At 49.4% G+C, this 20,855-nt stretch overlaps 1 protein-coding gene and 1 pseudogene across 2 annotated transcripts; one reads left to right on the top strand and one right to left on the bottom strand.

Annotated features, from left to right (window-relative positions):
* The first annotated feature begins 8,691 nt into the window (after window positions 1-8,691).
* Window positions 8,692-10,688, top strand: LOC123621167 (annotated as a pseudogene). The gene is made up of 2 exons (XR_006729016.1): window positions 8,692-8,787; window positions 10,396-10,688. The product of XR_006729016.1 is annotated as a 40S ribosomal protein S21-like (transcript).
* A 5,595-nt stretch (window positions 10,689-16,283) lies between these two features.
* On the bottom strand, window positions 16,284-17,803 carry NOG (noggin). The gene has a single exon (XM_045569478.1). It carries the CDS (start codon window positions 17,274-17,276, stop codon window positions 16,578-16,580), a length of 699 nt encoding a protein of 232 aa, XP_045425434.1. The 5' UTR covers window positions 17,277-17,803; the 3' UTR covers window positions 16,284-16,577.
* Window positions 17,804-20,855: the final 3,052 nt, after the last annotated feature.

Consider the following 20,855-nt stretch of genomic DNA (forward strand, 5'->3'; position numbering starts at 1 on the left):
AGGCAGGAAATACCACCTTCCTTGATTAAACTTGGGAAATCTGCCCATTATGGATAAGATTTGCTGTCTACAGGAAACCTTCCCAGACATAAACCGATCCTATCTTCCAGCCAAAGTGATTTGGAGATGGCTTAACTGAGGAGATTTAAGGAGCAGACCCACCTACGAGGTAATCCGTGAAAAGGGACTGCTGACTTCAGAAAGTGCAATCTACCACCAAGTCTGTGAGGATGACGGGGGTGGCTCTATGATAAGTGCAATCAGAAGGTCTGCATGGGTGCTGACAAAGAGCAGGTGACCTGGAACCAGAGGCGTGGGGTTCAAATCTTGGTTTCTCTGCCACTCAACTTCTCTGAGTTCAACCATCTTCATCTGTAAAATGGAGATAGCAGCATCTATTTTTGTTTGTTTCTTTGAGAATCTAAAGATACAATGGATGATTAAACTGTACTGTACACATCTGTGATATTTTTTTTCCTAAGGAAAATTCATGGAGAATAGAAAAAAGAATTGGTGAGTGAAAATATTTCTTTGTATTACTACCATAATCCAGAGGAGAGAAGTGCAGAATCCAATGGGGTTTGGACAACCCGGTCATTAGAAAAGTGAAGTGTGTCCTTCTTTTGGTGCATTTCATGATGACAATAATAATATAGTACTTTGGGGTTTGCGTGCTTCTACATACGGTTCTTATTTTCAATTCCCTGAGTTGATCGTGACCTCTCTTACTACTGATACAATGTTGTTACTGCTGGAACATCTCTTCTCTTTCTTTGCCAGACTAACTATTTATCCTTGAATATCAATTAGATATCTTATTCTCAGGGAAACAGTTCCTGATCCACTCTACTGCCAACTTGAGTGAAGAGGACAGCCCCAGTGTCCTCTGATCCTGTAGCTTATGTTGTAATCATGTTACTCGTCTGTATCTTCCCATCTTCTCTTCATAAGAGCTGGGGTTGGGTCTTGTTCACCTTGGACTCCCATAAAACTGGGCATATAGAAGGTGCCCAATGGATAATGTCATATGAATGAATGAGTGAATGAATTTGATCTTCATGACAATTGCATGGGAAGGTACATAAAACTAGAAGACACTGGAGAGATGGTCTAGGCCAACTCTCCACCTCAGATGAAGGAATCAAGTCTCCCAGATTAGATAATAGTCCTGAAGGCATCCTTCCTATAGGTAGCAGAACCTCATTGGACACAGACAGCCCTTTGACTGGTACAAGGCTGTTCTTTCTGTTCCATCTCTGTGGTCTCCAAGCAACCTCAGGATGTTATAGATGTAGCTTATGTTGGGCTGGTAACACTCCAGACAGTAGTTAGGTTTATGTAGTGGAAAGGACACTGGGGATATTCTAGACTCCTCCCTTCTTTTTACCCTCTAAGTCTAATCAATCACCAACTCCTCTCACTTTACCTCCCAAGAAGCTCTTGCATCAATTTCCACCTTTCCATCCTAAATGCTCCCATGATAAAGGAACTCCCAATCTTCAGCCCAGAAATTGAAGAGTTTTCCTAATTTGTCTCTTACCTTCTTATCTACCCTTTATATGATATACATAACCTTTCCATGGCTTCATATGAACCCTTCAGTGATTCATACGAAAGTTTTCTCCGCATGAGCACTTTAATGACTCCTGAAGACCTTGAAGATAGAGTTCAAATTCCTGAACATGGATTACAAGGCCCTCCATTGCATGGCCCTTGACTTCCAACCTAGTTTTTATTTTTCTGCCATTCCTAGGCTCATCCTCTGTGCTGCAGTAACCTTGAATTGTGTGGTGTTCCTAGTTCACACCAGTCTGTTTTGGATCTCCAGGCTTGTGGTCATGCCATTCCCCCTTTCAGGAATGCCTCTCTTCTTCTCTTCTGCCTCCCCAGGCTGCCTGGCTCACTCCTCCTCATCCTTCAACCTGTTGAAGCTCCTGGGCTGGACCAATAGCTCACATAGCAACACTTGCCCACCTCAAGGTCAGGAACCATTTCTGGTGCAGCTCTATAGCTCCAGCACTTGGCTTAGCAAATGTATATTGAATTAGACTCTACTAGAAGTTAGGACTGGAGTTTTAATCCTATCTCTTTACTAGCTGTGGGTCTTTAGCATATCACTTGCCCTCTTTGGACTTCAATAGATATATATTGTGTAACTACTCTGTTGTAGGCATGACGTAAGGCTCAATTTCCTCCACTGCGACATGTGGAAGGATGGAAAATCACATTACATAATCCTAAAGGTCCCTTCAAATTCTAAATGACACAGTTCCTGCATCAATGCCACTGGCATTATAGTACCCCATTGTAATATGATGTTAATATGCAAACAATGGCTTTGGAGCAGAATTGACTGTAACTTTGTGGTCAAGAAACCAAACTTGACATCAGATGAAGAGGTTATGAACAACTGATTGGTGTTTTCTTAGAAGAATAATCTTGGGCCACTTGGAGACTCAGTTTCCTCACCTCTAAAAAATACACTGATATCAAGGCTCTCTTTGGGTTGATGAGAGAATCAAATGAGATGCTATGTATGATGTGTTTTGTGGACATTCATGCTCAGAGTAACTGTACAGAACAGTTATTACTGACCTGTCTCAAACGAGAAGGCATCACATGAGCTGGGAGGTTTGTCATCTGATAGGTGGTGCAAGGTACGGATTCTGCAATTCCAGGCTTCTAGGGACTGGCTTCAGATTTTTCCGTGCAGGGAAGCCCACCAGCCAACAAGGCTGGAAATAGCTGGCTGCCCTTAGCTGTAGCATTCCACAGGGGCAAGAGCTCCTCAATGGCACCCACGCATGGGGAGGGCTTGCCTGGCACCTTTGGGGGCTTTGGTTCTTTTGTTCTGTCTCCATCCTAGAAAGAGTTTTGTCTTGTTTGTTTGTTTAAGTGGAGATTCTCCACCCTCTTCCCCTTTGTCCCCTTCCTTTGGGAAAATGTCCTGCTGCCTTTTGGGCAAGGCCAGCCTGGCTCTCTGAACAACACTTCTAAGTTAGATGGATAGCCTTGACCAGCAAGGTAGGGGTGTAGGGGAAACAGCAACTGTGCCATGTTTTCATTGCTGCTGGGATGTGTTGCTATGGATATCAATTGCAGGGAAGCAAAAGAAGCAGAAGGAAAAAAGTTGTAGTGCGTGTATATTTATGTGTACGTGTGTGTGCTCATGTGTGTTTGCACACTAGTGTGTGAGAACTGGAGAGAAAGGAATGGTTTTCCTTTCTGAGGATGCCTGACATTTTAATAGTTAGAGCGACATTATCAAAGGCAGATTAGCATTTTTATACACTGTAATAAATGACCCCCCTCCGCATGATACTACATGGTCAGAATAGGCCCCAGAGACTTGGCCTCTGTCTCACTCCCCTTCTTGATCCTTATCTTTTGTCTCAACCCCTACAGGGAATAGAGAATACATTTCTTAAGTACCCATGTGTGGCAGGCATTGTGTCAGGCTCTTGCATTTCTTACTTGCTTTTATTCTTGCAATCACCCCGTAGGGTAGATAATGTCCCTGCTACTGTACAGATGAGGGATGGAGGGGATTGGGGCTGTGAGGGCAGAATGCCTGAGCGAATTCCAGATCTGCCATTTACCAGCTGTGTAACCTCTGGTCTCTGCTATGTCTCAGTTTCCTCATCTGTAAACAAATTGTGAGAATGAGCTGAGGCATGCTTAACACAGTGCTTGGCACATGGTAAGTGCCCAATAAGTGATAGCTGTTATTATTGATTTTGCCCAAGGACAAACAGCTGGAAAAGAAGGAGGTTTTAATTTGCTGACATTATCCAGTACCTGCCATGGGTAAATGCTCAGCAGATGGGTCACATTGCCTTGGCCTTGCCACTGTCAGGTAGGAGAAGCCCTGATGGGATTGTGGCTATGTCCTGAGTGGGCTGCCAATCCAGATTTCTCTTACTCCAAAATGTGAGCTCTTTCTACCTACCACATTGACCTGATTCAGACACTGGGTTGGTTTCCTAGACTCAGGAAGGTTGCATCCCTGGAGATATTTAAGGGTAAGGGTGACAATAGCCTGTCTCTGAGAGCAGAGCTATAGTCTGGCCTGCAGGAATGAGGTAGCTGAACCTGGGACCCTACACAGTACTGATTCTTTCAATGACCTTTGGTGTCTCTCACACCTCTCTGACATTTATGGTAAAATGGGGGTTTAATTGGCACATTCTTTAAAGAAATGCTTCATTCAGGAACAAAGAAAGAATAGAATCATATTGAGCATTTTCAAAAAGTGATTTTAGGGCAGGTGCAGTGGCTCATGCCTGTAATCCCAGCACTTTGGGAGACTGAGACAGGAGGATTGCTTAAGGCCAGGAGTTTGAGACTAGCCTGGGCAAACTAGCAAGACTCTGTAGTCCCAGCTACTTTGGAGGCTGAGGCAGGAGGATCGCTTGATTCCAGGAGTTTGAGGCTGCAGTGAGCTATGGTTACACCACTGCACTCTAGTCTGGGCAAGAGAGTGAAACCCTGTCTCAAAAAATATATATATAAAAAAATAAAAGAAAAAAAGTGATTGTAACATTGGGAGAATGATTATTGGGCATTTCATCAGTGTCACTAGGATCTAGTCCCAGCTCCTGTGCTAACCAGCTCTGTTACTTTGGACAAGTCTCTGCACCTCTCTGGGTCTTGGTTTCCTCATCTCTAATGAAGTGGTGACTGGGACAAATGGCAGTCACTTTGCTCTACTGTCCCTTCAATGCTGTTCTTCCATGACCCCAGCTTCTCCTGGCTTACACAGGCCACGATTCCTCAATGTTCCATCTTTTGCCAAACCTGCTCCTCCCTGGACACCAGCAGACATCCCTCCCTAGTGTTCAACAGACTTGTCGAGTGAGATTCCAATGATTTCTGGGGTTATCTCTTTCCACTTTCCCTTTCCGTCTGGGTGGGGACAGCTTGAGTGCTCTTGGGAGAAGCACATATTAATAACAGTGACGTGTGTTTGTTCAGGGTTTTAGGGCTTACGACGGCATTAATATTATCAGTCACACAGCTGGGATGGGGTAGAGCATAAAGCTTAGGTCCAACTTCAAAGTCTCTACTTTTAACAACCCCACATTACTTGGGCCTTCAAAAGGTTTCCTTAAGTTGGAATTAACCAATCTTCATTAAACAAACCAACAAATTCTATTTGGATTTGGTGTAAAAAGAAAAAACTGGAGCCCTTTCCCATGTCTACTCACTCAGTTCCTCATTCGCCACATATGTATTAATGCCTACTATATATATGCAGTATTTTGGATGATACGGTTGGAAATTGGAATCAAACACAGTAGTTGTCCTCAAAGGGCTTTGAAACACAGAGGTACCCAGATACGGGTCCATACACATCTAGTGCAATGTTGTAAGTGCTGGATACCCTGTGATGGGAAAAGGAACGCAAGACTGGAAAGAGCAAGGTTTTCGAGTCCTGGTTTTGAGTCCTGGCTTTGTCACTAATTAGGAGTCTGCATAAGTCACCAAATCTCTGTGAACCTATCATGTAGCAAGAGTAATAGCACATAGGATTATAGTTGGGGTTTAAATGATAGAATGTACATAAAGCACTTACAACAGTGCTTGTCACATATGGGCAGTTAATATCTACTACTTTTAGTCACCAGCACTGTGGAAGGACAAAGTATGGCTTGATTGATTCCACCCTGGCCAAGGGCTGAGAAGGCACCATGGAGCTGGGCTCTGAAGTATGAGCAGGTCTTCCCTGGCTTGGGGTGATGATGGAGCAAGGGTGGGGCAGGGGGCCTTTTGGGGAGAGCAAATAGTGTGAGCAAAAGCTCAGAAGCATCAAAGGGCTGGCAAGTTTGGGCAGCCATGAGTAAGTTGGTGTGGCTGGGTGGTGGGGCTGGGGTGGAGCAGAACAGGATGGCAGCTTATGGGGCAAGGTCAATGGGGGCCATAGATTGTGAAGGACCTTGGGCGCCATACTGAGGAACTTGGCCAGGGTTCTACAGCAGACGAGAGGCACTGATGGTTGGGAGTGCGCTAGAGAAATGGCAACTCAAGCAGCAGTGTTGAGGTTGGTGCAAGGCTGGAGGTGAAGAACGGACTGTCAGGCTGTTGCGAAGGCCAAGGCCACAGAGGGCCAGGGCCTGAGCTATTATAGCCAGACAGTGAGGATGGGGATGAGAAGATGGATGGAGAGATAATTCAGGAGGTCTTGGCAGATACTTCGTGAGGAGAGGAAGCTGATAAGAAGTAGAGCAGAGATTTTAATTTCTTTTTTTGGTCTCTATACCTGGGTGAATGGTGGGGCCATTACTCATGAATAAGAAAACTGAAAACAGTCAGATTAGAAGGTTTAGGGAAAGGGTTAGGATTCAGCTTCACACGTGGATTTGATGTGGTGAAGTCCAGGAGGCAGTTGGCTCTGCAGGTGTGGAGCTCAGGAAAGACATAGAACTTGGGGCCAAGATTTGGGTTGTGGCCATCCAGGGGTGAGAGCTGCCACTTTGGGGGGCCCAGAGTTTCCTCTCAGGCAGAGGATATGAAAGGAGATGAGAAGAGAGCTGACCAGAATGCCGGGGAGCAACAATCTCTGAGGGTCCAGCCAGAAAGAAGAATTGCACTGGGCATATCCCCAGGGATCCCAGCGGTTGGCACAGCAGAGCAGGTGCCTGGTCAGAAGGGAAGAAGCAAGACAACTGCAAATTCCTAGGCCCTTGGGCAACGTACTTTGGGATGTGGCATTTTGGGGAAGTTGTACAACCTTGAAGGTGTGAGGCACTGGAGTCCACAGGTTAGTTACCAGCAGCCCATACTCTCATCAAATTTTCTCCATCAGCCTTAGTCTCGACCTTGAGGTTTGACATTGACAAGGTCACTTTTCCTCTCTGGGCTTCAGTTTCCTCATTTTCCATGGTGGTGGTCATGAGTAGACAGATGTCCTTTAAGGCCCTCAATTACTGATACTGCATGTTGACTTGGCCCTAACTGGCTGTGATTATCTCACTCATAACCAGGTCGCTGTCCCAAAGAGAGGTTGGAATGACACCAGTCAAGACTGTTTCTTGTAGGTACTCACTTTGGGGTGATTCCTGGTTAAGGGCTGATAACTAGAAATGAAGAATTTTTAGAATTAGAACAAAATAGGACTAGTTACCTGGGCTGGATTTCTGCCTTTGTTCATGTAAAACAAACTGACTGATTTCTTTATTTCCCTGCATCCCAATTTAACAGTGTTGCCTTTGGTCATTGGTTTTCCACCCTCATTCATTCTTTGGCCTATAATTTAAAAACAACAAACAAACAAAAAACAACTGGAGCTAAATTCAAAGCCTTTTTGTCAGCTGAAAAAAAGAGGAACCATTGGATTATTTTCCTCCAGCTCAAGTGGACATTGCAGGATGAAGACCTGGGCGGGTCGCTGGTCACTGCCTCTGGGGACCAGGACATTCAGCTTCCATCCTGACTGAGAGGAGCTCCGCACAGGCCCTGGAAATGGGGAGAGGAAAGAAAACCATTATTGGCTGGGCTCTCATACCCCACCAGGGGCTACACATACGAAATACATTGGGGCATCCCAACACCCTGGTAAGGTAAATATCATCATGCCCATTTTAGGTGTGTGGGAACAACCTCAGGGAGGTCAGGTGCCTTAACCAACCACGGTCTATCGCTAATAGCCACAGAGCCAGGATTCAGACCCAGGCAGTTCTCACTCCAAAGTCCAGGGTGTTTTGTTTTGTTTTCCTCCATATTATCAAGTTCCCTCTCAGTAGAAAGGTTTTCACCCCCAGGGCAAGTTACTCTTCAAGTCTCAGTTTCCTTATCTTTAAAATGATAGTCAAAATTGCCAGGTGTTTTGTGAGTTTGAAAGAGATAATTGATGTGAAAGTGGTTTGTAAACTATAAAGCATTCGACATGAGTTAGTCATTGCTTAATTTTATTATTCCCTGGGCAGGAAAGATCAAGTTTTAACCGTCCAACAGATAAGGCAATTTCTCCCATTTTTAAGGATTTCAGATGTGGGGAAAGGTCATTCTTCCACCCACTCCTGGGAGTCTTCTCAGAATTTTCTCCGTTGAATCACCCAGTGCTATCTGGCTTCTGATGGGGAAGCTTTTTTACGTAGTGGACTCCCTGTTACTGGGAGGGTCCTAGATTTACTAAAAGGGTTTATCTGGCAACTCAGTTATCCCTCTCCACCTACTCAAGCAGACAGGGCTTCAGTAACCTGGGAGCCACTGCAATCCCTAGAGCTGATAGTCACTTTAGGGTCCTCTATTCCCTGCTCTGTATTTCACATTTAGACACGTTCTGAAATTTTCCCTGCATCCCTATTTAGCAGCAACTGGACTCTGAACTCCTGGTATGCTCAGAGCACCAGAGAGAACCCGGCTTGTACCAGGAAGGGAATCAACTAATATTTCTTCCTTTATTCAGTGTTTTTCTTCATCTCTTTATGTTTTGAGTGTCTACATGTGCCCCAAACTGCACCAGTGACCAGGAATACCATAGCGAGTACAGACGGAGAGAGGTGACCACCTACTAGAAGAGAAAGAGTACACAAAAACCATAATACATCATACAAAGAAACAGCACAGAGAGCTGAGAGAACATGGATCAGAGGTGACCTGACCCGCTTCTCCTAAGAACGTGATCTGAAGGTCGGGGTGGCATTTAGGAGTGCTGGTGGCAGAGGAGGTGTCCCAGACTGAAGGTGCAGCATGTGCAAAGGCCCTGAAGCCCTGGGGAGCTTGGTGTGTGAAAGAGGCTACAAGCCAGGCTGCACCCAGAGCAGAGAGAGAGAGGGCCTCAGCCCGGTAAGGATCCTGGCCTTTATCCCCAGAGCAATGGGAAGCCATTGAGAGGTTTTAAGCAGGGGAGTGACAAGACCACATGTGTGTCTTAAGGTCACTCAGGCTACAGCGTGGAGAATGGATTGGAGCTGGGGTGAGCGGGGAATCAGGAGAGCAGTTGGGATTGTAAACTCAGGGAGCATTAAACCCCTCTGCCTCTCCCGACAGCCCAGCAGAGTGCTAGTGCTGTTTAAATCTTGGCTCCACCACTGACTAGCTGTTTGATCTTGGGTGAGTCCCTTAGGCTTCCTGTTTCTGCAAGTTTCTGCATCTGTAAAATGAGGGAAAGTCCATTTCCTTTGTTTGACTAATTTTTCTTTCCTTAATTGAGTAAACTGTACACAAGTCAGGAATCCTCTATAACGCTGGCTGGTAGGTAGGAGGCTGCCAAAACCAGCCACTGCAGGGCCTGTGTCACTTGGCAGGTGGAGGCTCCCACTATCCTCCTTCTTCTTATTGCACGGTCTCACTGAGCAGTCTGCAGATGCGTGGTTGGTTTCTAGAGCTCAACCCGGACCATAGAGAAATAGTAGCAGCTGGATCTCCCAGCACCGATGGCACCAGCTCCTCCTGCCTCCACCATCAGGAATGAGCTCTGTGAGCATCTGTCCTTCACTCAACTACTCAGAGCCTCGATTTTCTTATCTGTAAAATGAGCCCATGTACATTCATTCCTCAGGTTAATACTCATTAAGTGCCGCTATGGGTCAGGTCCTGTGCTAGGCTCTGTACAAGATAGACCTGTTTCCTCCCCGTGGGAGTTTTCACATTTCATTTTATATAAAATTATGTATGTGTAAGTGCTTTTTAATTTCTAATGCTGTTTAAACTTATAACAACTGGACAGGGAGGGTTGAACTGAAAATCTGCAAACATCGCTTCTAGTGCCAGTTCTGTGCCAAAGTAACTAGAACTAAGACAAGTCAGTTGGCCTCGATAAGCCTTAGTTTATGCCATCAAATTAAGGGGTGAAGAACCTTAAGGACATCTCAGCTTGAATATTGTGATACTATCATATTTCTCTCAAAACCAGATTCCCTTTCCAAATTCTCTATATCGTCTCCTTCAGGGCTTCCTCTTCTCTTATTGCAAATGAATGAAAATTTGCTTCTTAGTCTCCTTGTTATATCTAATTCAGGAGTCCTAACTGCAAATGTCTACAATGGTCCTGGTAGGTAATATTAATATAATAAGTGAAGCATCAATAGGGAGAGGTGGAGACTATGCCAAAACAAGGCGTGTGTACTCTATTTAAAGGGGACAGTTCCTTCTCAGCTCGGGCAAATCATTGCTTCATTACAAAAATGCAGGCTGGATGCAACTTCTTTCCTTTAAAACATTTGTCAGTTTTGTCTTTTTCTCTCCCTTCTCCCTGATCCCCTTCCTTCAGGACTAGATGCAGTCTCTTGTGTGGCCTTCCAGCCTGCAGTTTTACCTTTCTAATTCTTTTATTTTTTACAAAATTCTAATCCAGAAGAATCTTCCCACCTCATTCCTTGCTCAAGAACCTACCATGGCCTTTTCTCGGCTTCTGCATGTCATGGTGACAGCAGGCGCGGCCTTGACAGATAGAATGACGCTGGCGAGTTTGGGGACCTGTACCTGCTGCCAGAATGCTCCGCGGGCAACCGCATCATCGGTGCCAAGGACCATGCGTCCATCCAGACGAACGTGGCTGAGGTTGACAAGCTACAGGCAGATTTAATGGCCAGTTTAAAACCTATGCCATCTGCGGGGCCATTCGCAGGATGGGTGAGTCAGATGATTCCATTCTCCAATTGGCCAAGGCCGACGGCATCGTTTCAAAGAATTTCTGACTGGAGAGAATCGGGGATGTGGAAAATATGTCATAAATAAATAGTGAACCCCGCCCCCCCAAAAAGAACCTACCAGGGGACCCCGTGGACCCCCAAGTCAGCCCACTTCACTTTATCTAGTATTTTCTGCACATATACCATGCCAAGCACTGTGCTGTGTGGGGGGTGGGGGTGGGAGGCGGTGTATGGAGGAGGGGCAGAGCTCCTTCATCTGGCGTTCCTCTTCTGCGCATTGTCCTTTGCAGGCCTGAAGCATCAAGGGCCTTTTTGATCTCTCCCTCAGCCCCCTCATGCAGCCAGTCACCAAGTCCTCTCCAGTCTGCTGGCGAATGATCTCTGTATTTGTTGGCATCGATGCTCCTCAGGTCTGGACTCCTATTGACTCCTTGTGGACCATAGCAGGTCCTCTTTCACTAATCTCCCAGCAGCTACTATTTCCATCTCCAATCCATCCTGGACACTGGCACCAAAATGAAATTGAAAAAGACCATATTGTTTCGTTTTTGTGTCCTGGGCATTCAATACACAGCCTGGCCTTTAGAAGTGCCTACCACAGATACATTAAAGATGGCCACCGATTCTTTGCTATTCCTCCCATTGAGAGGTGATGTCTAATTTCCTTCCCCTTGAATCTGGACTGATCTTAGAGACTTGCTTAACTAACAGAATGAAGTGGAAACAATGTTTTGGGACTTTTGAGGCTATGTCATAAGAAGACTTGCAGCTTCCATTCAGGCCTCTTGGAACACTTTCTCTCAGGGCCATGAGCTACCATGTTAAGTCCAACTATCCTGAAGCAACTAGGCTTTGATAAAACCCCAGTCACATGGAAAAGCCCCTTGCAGGGGCTCCGGTCAACATGTCAGCTATGCTGCTAGCTGACAGCCAGGTGCTAGAAGCCATTTTGGAAGTGAGTCCTCCGCCTCTCAGCTGACACCATGAATGTAACAGATGAACTAGCCAGCAGAACCCTTCCCAAACTGCTGGCCCACAGAATCATGAGCAAAACAAAATGGTTGCTTTAAGATTGTTAATTTTGGAGTAGCATGTTATACACTAATGGATAAACAAAACAGTGCTCAAAAATGTTTATTGAATAAATAAGTAATTACTTTTGCAGTAGTGCCCTCCTGGTATCCCTGCCCTATTCAAGAGCTCTCAGTGTCTTCCTATTTATTGCCCTTAGTTGACATTCAAGATCCTCCATAATTTGACTTCAGCCTACTTTTTAGACCTTATTGCTTGCTTTCCTCAGCATGGATCCATCTTATGCTAAAGTTTGTTTGAGCTATTTCCCAAAGGACACAAATGCTTTTCCAACACCAGGCCTTTACTTATATATACTGCTTTCTCCATCCAAATGCCTTTTTCTCCTCCGTCCTCACTTCAATGGATTGACATTCAACTTGTTCTTTGAGACTTCAGTCAAATGCCTTCTCTGGCTGCTCACCCCAGCAGTGAGCCCTCCTCTTTCTGGCCCAGGTTTGTCTTGTGGTTTAACTTCTCTTTCATCTTTTACCTTGTTCTTCATTTCTTACCTCCTCTATTGCATTGTAACCTTCTTGAGGAGGGTGGTGGAAAGGGGAGGTACTAGAACATAACAAGGTGCACAAACATTTTTTTGTGATGCTTACCAGGCATGAACCCTTATAACAGAGCTTGAGTTGAGACCTACCAGCATAGAGTTTGGCACATACTGTGTCTCACAAGCCAGGTGTTGAAGGAATGAAAAGTATCTGGAAGAAGCATAGGCTTTGTCATTAGCTCGGATTTTGAACTATAACTGGGTCATTTACTGTGTGGCTTTGGGCAAGATGCTTAAACTCTCGAGCTCCAGTTTCCTTATTTGGAAACTAGAGCCCTTAGATGAGAATGTTTGTAAGGGGCCTAACACGCTGCTTGGCACATCACAAACCATTAATCAATGCCTACTGGGTAGGTACAACAGAATGGGTATATCAGCTTGCTGACGATCACTTGTTATTGTGTCAACTTTGGGGAGAATTCTCTCCTACCAATAAAAATTAAAAAAGAAAAAAGAACAAAGCAAAAGAGAACAGTAAAAAGGCACACTAGTGAGAGACTACCTAGCCAACCCCAACCATATTAATCTGTGTGATGTTCAACAAGTGGCCGCTGAGGTCTCAGTCTTCTCATCGGCAAATTGAGTGGTGGGCATTGGAATCTAAGCTCCTCTCCAGCCCTGACATTCCAAGAGCATTAAAGAAAAAGGATGAATCACCCCCTTCAAAATACCAATATGGGCTGGGCCCTCCCCCTGCAGTCTCCATCCAGCACAGCTAAGAGCTCTTAATACGCAGCCAGCTTCCTTCTGCAGCTGCCACCAAACTTCAACCCCCTTTCCCAGGAGTCTCAGAAGCAAGACTGATAATGGACCCCTGGCCTTCTACATCTCAACAGGGAACCAGATCCTGTTCCCAGGCTCTGGGGACTGGAGGGCCCTCCAGGGAGTGGGCTGGCTTTCCCTGGACACTGTGCCTCAGTTTGCTTGTGTGTGGAGTGTGTGTATGTGTGTGTGTGGGGGACGTTGAAAGGGTAGAAGAAAGGAATATGGGGAACAGTTGCAAACAGAAGGTAGATGAGTGAATTCTAGCAATCAGGGCGGGAGAAATGAGGTGGTGGAAATCTTGTCATTCTCTTCTAGGATTTGAAAAAGTTGAAGAGCATGTATCTGTAATTGCCATAAATCTCCATGCAGGGGAGGCACGGTCCTCCCAGCAGCTGCATAAATTCATAGACACAGGCTGTCAGAGCCGCAGAAGACACCTATCTAGATCAATTGTCCTCCTTACAGGAAATAGGCACTAGGTGACCGCAGAGGACAGTTTTCCTGCCTCTTTGCCCAGAGCTCTCTCCTCCTTTCCGCATTGATGCTATTATTAGTATTATCAACATTATTAATAATGGAGACGTAACCGGCTGTGCATTAGGCTCAATGTTCCAGGACCAGCACTTCCTTCATTCTCTTCTGGGACGGCCTGGGGCCCGCTGAGTCCCCTCTTCGCCCCCGGAGTGGCATCGGGGGGCCTGCCCTTTGGGTCTGTCTGTCCGGTGGTCTGTCTATCGCCCCTCACGTCTGCAGCTCGAGTCCTCCCGGCTCACACCGGCTCCGGCTCTGAAAGCCGAGAAGCTCGCCGGCTGCGGGCGGGTTTTCCAAGTGGGCAGGGGTGGGGAGGAGGGGCGCGGGCGGGCGGGCCCGCGGAGGGAGGAGGGGGCGTCGCAGAGGGGAAGACCTTGCATTGTAATCCAATGACATTGCCAACGTGGGGGTGGGGGCGCTGGCCTCAGCGCGCTCTCCGAGTTTTGGCTGCCCGCCCAGCTGGGAATAACTCTCTTCGCATAATTCGCGTGTTTACCAGGCATGAAAATTCTTGCTTTCGGCTCCCCCCAGCCCATAAGCCCCCTCCTCTTCCCCCCTCCTCACCACCTCCGCCCCTCGCAAGCGAAACTCTGTCTAAAAAAATATTGGCCCGGGGCGCAGAAAGTTTTGCATAAATTCATAAGTGATGAATGGCTGATTTTAACGTTATTTGGGTATTTGTCAGAATTTAACAAATATACATGGGGACGGCGGTTCATAAACTTAAACATCTCAATATCCCCTTTCTTCTGGAAATAAATTACGTTTGTTTGCCCGGCTTGGAGTCTTAAGGTAGCCGACATTAGGAATATTTTAAAAGCCATCATCCATCGAGCATGTCTCCCAGGCGCCAGGAAGATTAAATGAAAGAATCATAAGATGGAGGTCTTTAACTTTTAATCCTTTTACAATGAAGCCTCAGATAGTCGCGGGGGCAGGGTGCCCTCTCTGGGGGGAATAATGCCGTTATTCCTCGGCTCTCAGTTAATGAATACCCTAACGTCTGTCCCACGGCTGACGGAGGCAGCGCCGGGGAGGGGGCTCCGGCTCCCGGGCCAGGCTATTGAAATGAGGAGCCACCGAGGCTGCGTCGGGAGGGAAGAAAGCGCCCGGCTGGAGGGACAGGGCGGGCGGGGCCGGGGGCATTGAGACTGCGCTGGGGACCGGGCGCAGGTTTGAAATAATTAGCATAGATTCGCTGGGACTCCGGACTGGGCGGGGGGGGGGATGGGGGTGGAAGGCGGGACGCCGGGAGGGAGGCGCGGGGAGGTGGCAGGGAGGTGGGGAGGGAGCAAAGGAGAGCGACTTTGGAGTCCAAGATAAATAAAGGGAGCGCTGAGCAGTGTCAGGAAGCTGGCCCACGTGGAGCTGTGCGGATGGGCGCCACCGGGGACTGCGGCGGACGGACGCACGCGAGAGTCCAGCGTCCGTCCCAAGAAGTCGGCGTTTTAAGGGGTGGGGTGGGAGTGACGTTTTGCACGTCCCTTTAAGGGGTAACATGCCTTCTGCCCCTACCTAATCCTAAAGCTCAAAGATCCCGATTTCTCCTTCCTCCCCACCCCTCAAGTGGAGGAAGTGTCCCGAGAGGGGGGCGTACCCTCCTTCCAAGATCCTAGAGGTGGTGATTTTTACCCAAATTCGGACCCCTCCTAAACCGAGACCCTCAGTCTTCCCTAGGTCCTGGGGCAGAGGGGACGTGAGTGTCAAATCTCCTAGCTGTCCCTAGCAACTCTGGCTGAGGGCTTGGGGTTTCCGGGGCTCGGACCTACAAGATCCCAGAGGCTGTGAGCCTTGTTGATTCCAAGGGATTGCCTCAGCTCGCACCACCGCAGCTTCCGGGCGTGCAAAGGGTTAACACGGGCTGGATCTTGAGGTGGGGGGTGTGAGGAGGGAGGGGCGGCGGGAGGGGTGGCGGGATCTGGGTGGGCGCGCTCTGATCTCCCCCCACCCCATTCCTCGGGGGTCAAGTTTCAGCGGCACTCCGCCCCCAGGGTAGGTGTGAAAGACACGTGTCCCCATTGTGAAGGGCCTGTCAGGCAGGACAAAGCGGCCGCCCACCCTCCCCCCGCCCCTCGGCCCAGCCTGGGGTCAGCTCCAGGGGGCCAGCTGGGTGTCGAGGTCACTACAGGCCCGAGCTTTGGTGACATAGGGGGAAAAAGCTGGGAGACTGGGTGGAGGCCACGTGATGGTTAAGTGAGGGGTTAGAGAATATCCCCCCCTCCTGAAAAACTCCGCAGTCACCTTCACTATACTACAGGAGGGGAGTCCGAGGGGATGAGCCCCTTCCCCACCGGGCGTAGCAGGCGCGGCGGCATCCCCTGCCCGCCCCCTCCCCACCCCCCATCAATCACCAACACAGAGAATCGCAGTGTCGAGCGCAGTCGGTTTTAGTGGTTTTCTTTAATCCTGCTCTGCACTTCTTTCTCATTTACTACACGGGATATTATAAAGAATAAATAGCAGATACTCTTAATTTACAATGATTAGTCATTCCATTTGTTCTCTATATTTACAATAACTGTAAAATAACATTGAACTCTATAGCTTCTTCGAGGTCCAAGGAAAACCAAAACACTTTCCGAAGAATGGAAAATAGCTTTTAAAAAGTCCGTCTACAAAAGTTCCCCCATCTCTTTGTACTTTAAGAAAAAATAACTTTTCCCCCCTGCTTCGCCATGCGAAGGGCACTGGAATATAAATAGCAGGTTAACATTATTAGCAACAACCAGAATAAGTCTCTCTTTTCTCTGTTCTTTTTTTTCCTTTTGCTTATTTTTTTTTAAAAATACAGTAGAAGCCGGTAACTTTTAACGTATAATACTGACCTTTTAATAAGTAAATTAAAACTGGTACCGTATATACACACACATATACATTCCTACACAGTTAAACAGTGCATTACATGAACCAGAAAGCTAGGTCTCTGTAGCCAAAAAAAAAAAAAAAATGTTCATTGAAAACCCTCGCTAGAGGGTGGTGGAACTGGTTGGAGGCGGTGCAGGGGGCGTCCGTAGGGATCGATCAAATGTCCGGGTGCGGCAGGGGGCCCCCAAGTTCTAGCACGAGCACTTGCACTCGGAAATGATGGGGTACTGGATGGGAATCCAGCCGCAGCGCTGGCCCCCGCGCCGCTGACAGCGCCACCGCAGCACCGTGAGGTGCACGGACTTGGACGGCTTGCACACCATGCCCTCAGGCACGGAGCACGAGCGCTTACTGAAGCAGCTGCCCACCTTCACGTAGCGCGGCCAAAAGCGGCTGCCCAGGTCGTTCCACGCGTACAGCACGGGGCAGAAGGTCTGCGACCACAGCCACATCTGTAACTTCCTCCGCAGCTTCTTGCTCAGGCGCTGCTTCTTGCCCTGGGCCAAGCCCTCGGAGAACTCCAGCCCTTTGATCTCGCTCGGCATGGCCCCCGACGGCCGCTGCCGCAGCAGCTGGTCCAGCTCGGCCAGGTCCTCGGCGCCCCCGGCCGCCCCCCCGCCCCCGCCGGGCCGGTCCTCGGGGGGCGAGGTGGCCATGAAGCCCGGGTCGTAGTGGCCCCCGAGCAGCGAGCGCAGCAGCGTCTCGTTCAGATCCTTCTCCTTGGGGTCAAAGATAGGGTCCGGGTGTTCGATGAGGTCCACCAAGGGCAGGTTGTCGCTGGGAGCCGGGCGGATGTGGAGATAGTGCTGGCCGCCCGCCGGTGCTGCCCGCAGCCCCAGGACCACCACCAGGGCGTAGAGGGTGACCCCCAGGCTGGGGCAGCGCTCCATGCCTCCGGCGCGCGCCCGGGGCTGCTGCTTCGTCCCGCGTCCCCGGAGCAGAGCACGCCGAGCCCGCGGCGCCGCCGCGCTCCCCCGTCTCTCCGGAGGCGGCTCACCCGAGGCTGGGCAGGCGCAGGGCCGGCAGCATGAGCCGCGGGGAGAGCCCTTCGCGCAGCGCCGGCTCCCACCGGGGCGGAGAAAAGGCACACAAGTTGGCCGCAACTCCTCTCCCCGGTCTATTCGGGAAGGCGGCCGCGGCGGGGCATCCGAAATTACTCCAGGGCGACCGCGGGGCGCGGGGGGCGCCGGCTCCTCGCTGCCTTCCCGGGCCGGCGGCGGCGCGGGGCGCGTGGACGAGCCGCTCTCCCCTCCTCCTCCTCTCGCTGCTTCTCGTCCTGCCGCTCTGTGCGGCGCCGCTGGCCGAGCGGGTCCTGGGGGCACTTCCCTCCGCCTGCTCCGGGCTCCGCGGCCGGCTCTGCCCGGCGGACTCCAGCGGCGGCGGCGGCGGCGGCGTCCGCGCACGTTGGCACCGGTTTGTCTGTCTCGCAGGGTCCAAGCCTTTAAATTTCCTGCACTTTCAGCTCCATCACCATGGAAACCACTGACTCTCTCGGCGTTGCCCCCTCCCCCTTCTTCCCCCCAAACAACAACCCCACCCCCCACTTCTCCACCCCCGAGGAGCTGGAGCGGCACAGGCTCCGGGGGAAGCCGCCTGTACTCGCCGCGGAGGCGGCGGCGGCGGCTTCGGCAGCGCCCAGGGCTGTGCCCCGCCGGACCCAGATGCCCCGGGAAGCCGACAGTCCGGCTGCCCGCCGGAGCTCACAGGCGGCGGCGGCGGCGGCGGCGGCGGCAGCGGCGGTGGCGGCGGCGGTGGCGCTTGGCAGGTCTCCGCGCAATTTTCTCTCTCCCCCACCACCCACCCCCCTTCTCCTCCTCCTGCAAAATGCACCGCCCCCCTCCTTTCTCCTGGAGCAATGCAACTGGGGCTCTAGGCGCCCCGCCAGGGCCAGTCCTGGGGAAAGCTCGCGGCGGCGCTGGAGCCGGGCTGGAGGGTGCAGGGCCAGTGTTGGGGGGTGCTCGAGGTGGGGCTGGGGGGTTGCTCACTAGCTGGGTGCTTTGCACTGGGAGTGGAGCAGCGGGGAGGTGCTGGGGTCTCGCTGCTTGGTGCAGTTCGGAGCAAGAAATTTCTCCATGTGCATGGAGCGTTTTTCCCGGACGCGTCTCGCCTTCCTCTCTCCCGGGCTCGGTCTAAGTCCCCTCCCCCAACACACACAGACACACACACACACAGACACACAGACACACACACACACACAGACACACACGCGCGCGCGCGCGCGCGCGCACACTACCCCCTCACCCCCCTTTGCGCCGGGGAGTCCGAGAGCTGCAGCGTTGCGCAGCGTGATGTAATTCCTAGGAAGCACTCCTGCCCGTCTGCCCCCCAGGCCCACGAGGGGGTCCGCTCCTCACCCTCCTCCTCCTTCTTGGCCGGGTCCTGCACCCTGAGTGGCCGAGCCGCAGGGGCGCGTCCTGCTCGCCTGCGGCTCCCCTTGCCTGCCAGGCTCCGCGCGGCCGCCGCTCGGCTCCCTGGGGGCGGCGCGCCCTCTGCTGGTCCGCCACAAGCCCTGCACCTGGCGCTGGCGGGGGCGGCCCTGCGAGGTGGGCTGTCAGCGGCCCACTCTGCCCAGCTCAGCTTCTACTTCGGTGTCCGTGTCATTTTGTGTGTGTCTGCCTATGCTGAGGGGTCCCTTCTGGTTCTGGCTGTTTTCTCAAAGCTCTCCATGCCCTCAGTTTAAACAGACTTTGTGAGATTCCTCTCCATCCCCTTTAAATTTCACAAGAACCCGTGCTGCACCTTCTGCCTGGGGTAAATCGGCCTCAGTGGGCGCTGGTGGGGACCAGAAGCTTAAAAGATGAGCTGACAGTAGGGGGACCTGAATCCTGGCTGGGCTCCACCCTGATATAACGATGTTAACCTTTCACAAGTCACCTGTGGCCCTATATACTTTAAGTTTTGCATTAGTGACATAACTTCATTTTTCTTCCAGCCCTACCCTTCTGGGATTCTAAATAAACCTACATGATGCTTTCTCTTTCAGAAGCAGTTTCTCTTTGATGGGAGATGGGTACTGCAATGAAACCTCCAGTTAATGTTCCCTTGGATGAAGAACTGAATCTAAGCTTCAGAACTCAAACTCAGTTTCCTTTGTGGTGGACGTGAGTGGAGTCTGGAAAAAGCTGGAGAAGAGAGGCTTGGAGTGGATGACTTAAGTATTCACCAGTCCTCCAGGGACTGGGAGTTAGGAGATCCCATTGTGACAGCCTACATCACTCTACTTTCTTTCCCCAAAGATGTGGTTTTTCCTTTCAACCTGCCCACCTCACCCCACCCCCCAAAAGTTACCATCTGTCTAAGGAAGAAAATACTTTGTTGCATATTGTACATATGCATTGCACATATAGTCTTTCTGCAGCACCTCAGACCTGGGAGGGATGGCCAGTTTCAGTTGAAAGCATTTTATTCAACTTTAAAATCTAGACAATTAGCATTAGACTATGAAGGTACTGTCCAAAAGGCAGTCTTGCTTTGATGAATACTGGAGATGAGAACAACCCACTGCTTATTTGAATTGGGTTGATTCTGAAATAATGTGTGATTACAATCTGGCACCTAGTAGGCTCTTAAACCATACTCCTTTCTTTTTGATGTGCTTTGTGGGGACTTGGCACTAGTTTGTTTTCTTATGAAGATTAAATGTTCCAGAGCAATTTTATCGCTGCTGCGAATTAACTAAGAAAATAACTTTTTAGTAGAGTTCAAAGGCTAAATTCTAGCCCAGCTTTCCTGAGATGGTAGGTTCTAATTAGTGACATTATATTGCATTGGTTTCTGTTCCATCAATCTCTCTTCTCCTTTAAATCATCTATTTTTGTTTGAAAACCAACCCAGATCTTTAAGTCCTTTATTTAGGCTGGCTAGATTTGACTGAACAGCACAAAAGGTCCCTTGGGAACAAGAAACAAACTGTGTTTGAGAATAGATTGTGTGACCTGTTTATGGAGTGTCCACTGGGTGAAGACCACAAAGAAGAGGGAGCTCACAGTTGGCGTCCACCTCGCAAGACTTTTGTCCAGTTAGGAGAGCTATGACAAGCATATAAAGAAAATATTAAAAGGGCATGGGAAAAAAATTTATAAATTCCCATAACAGTGTAGACCAGTGTTTCACAACCTTTCTTTAAAACGCATGTCCCCTTTTGATAAATATTAGGTCATTAAATATGAAATGTCCTATTTTGAATCAAAAGTTTAGTTTATTATATCTCAAACAAGAAACAGTACAATTAATCAAAGTATGTGCCTAAACTGTCAACACATTTTTGCCATCTTCATGGTAGCTTGCTTATACCAGCAGCAAAGAAGCCTGGAGAGTGAGTGGGATGAAATCGCAAAAGGCGTTTCCCACAGCTTGTTGAGAATTGAATATTTTTCCTTGCAAGAAGTGGTCCAAAGCCTGGAAGAAGTGGTAGTCATTTGGTGCAAGGTCCGAGGAATACAGTGGATGACAGAGAGTTTCCAAGTCCA

Source organism: Lemur catta, chromosome 15 (genome assembly GCF_020740605.2).
Source record: "Lemur catta isolate mLemCat1 chromosome 15, mLemCat1.pri, whole genome shotgun sequence".
NCBI classification, from domain to species: Eukaryota; Metazoa; Chordata; class Mammalia; order Primates; family Lemuridae; genus Lemur; species Lemur catta.

Excerpts from the sequence above, each read along its gene's own strand:
- NOG (XM_045569478.1), bottom strand. The coding sequence starts at position 17,276 with ATGGAGCGCTGCCCCAGCCTGGGGGTCACCCTCTACGCCCTGGTGGTG.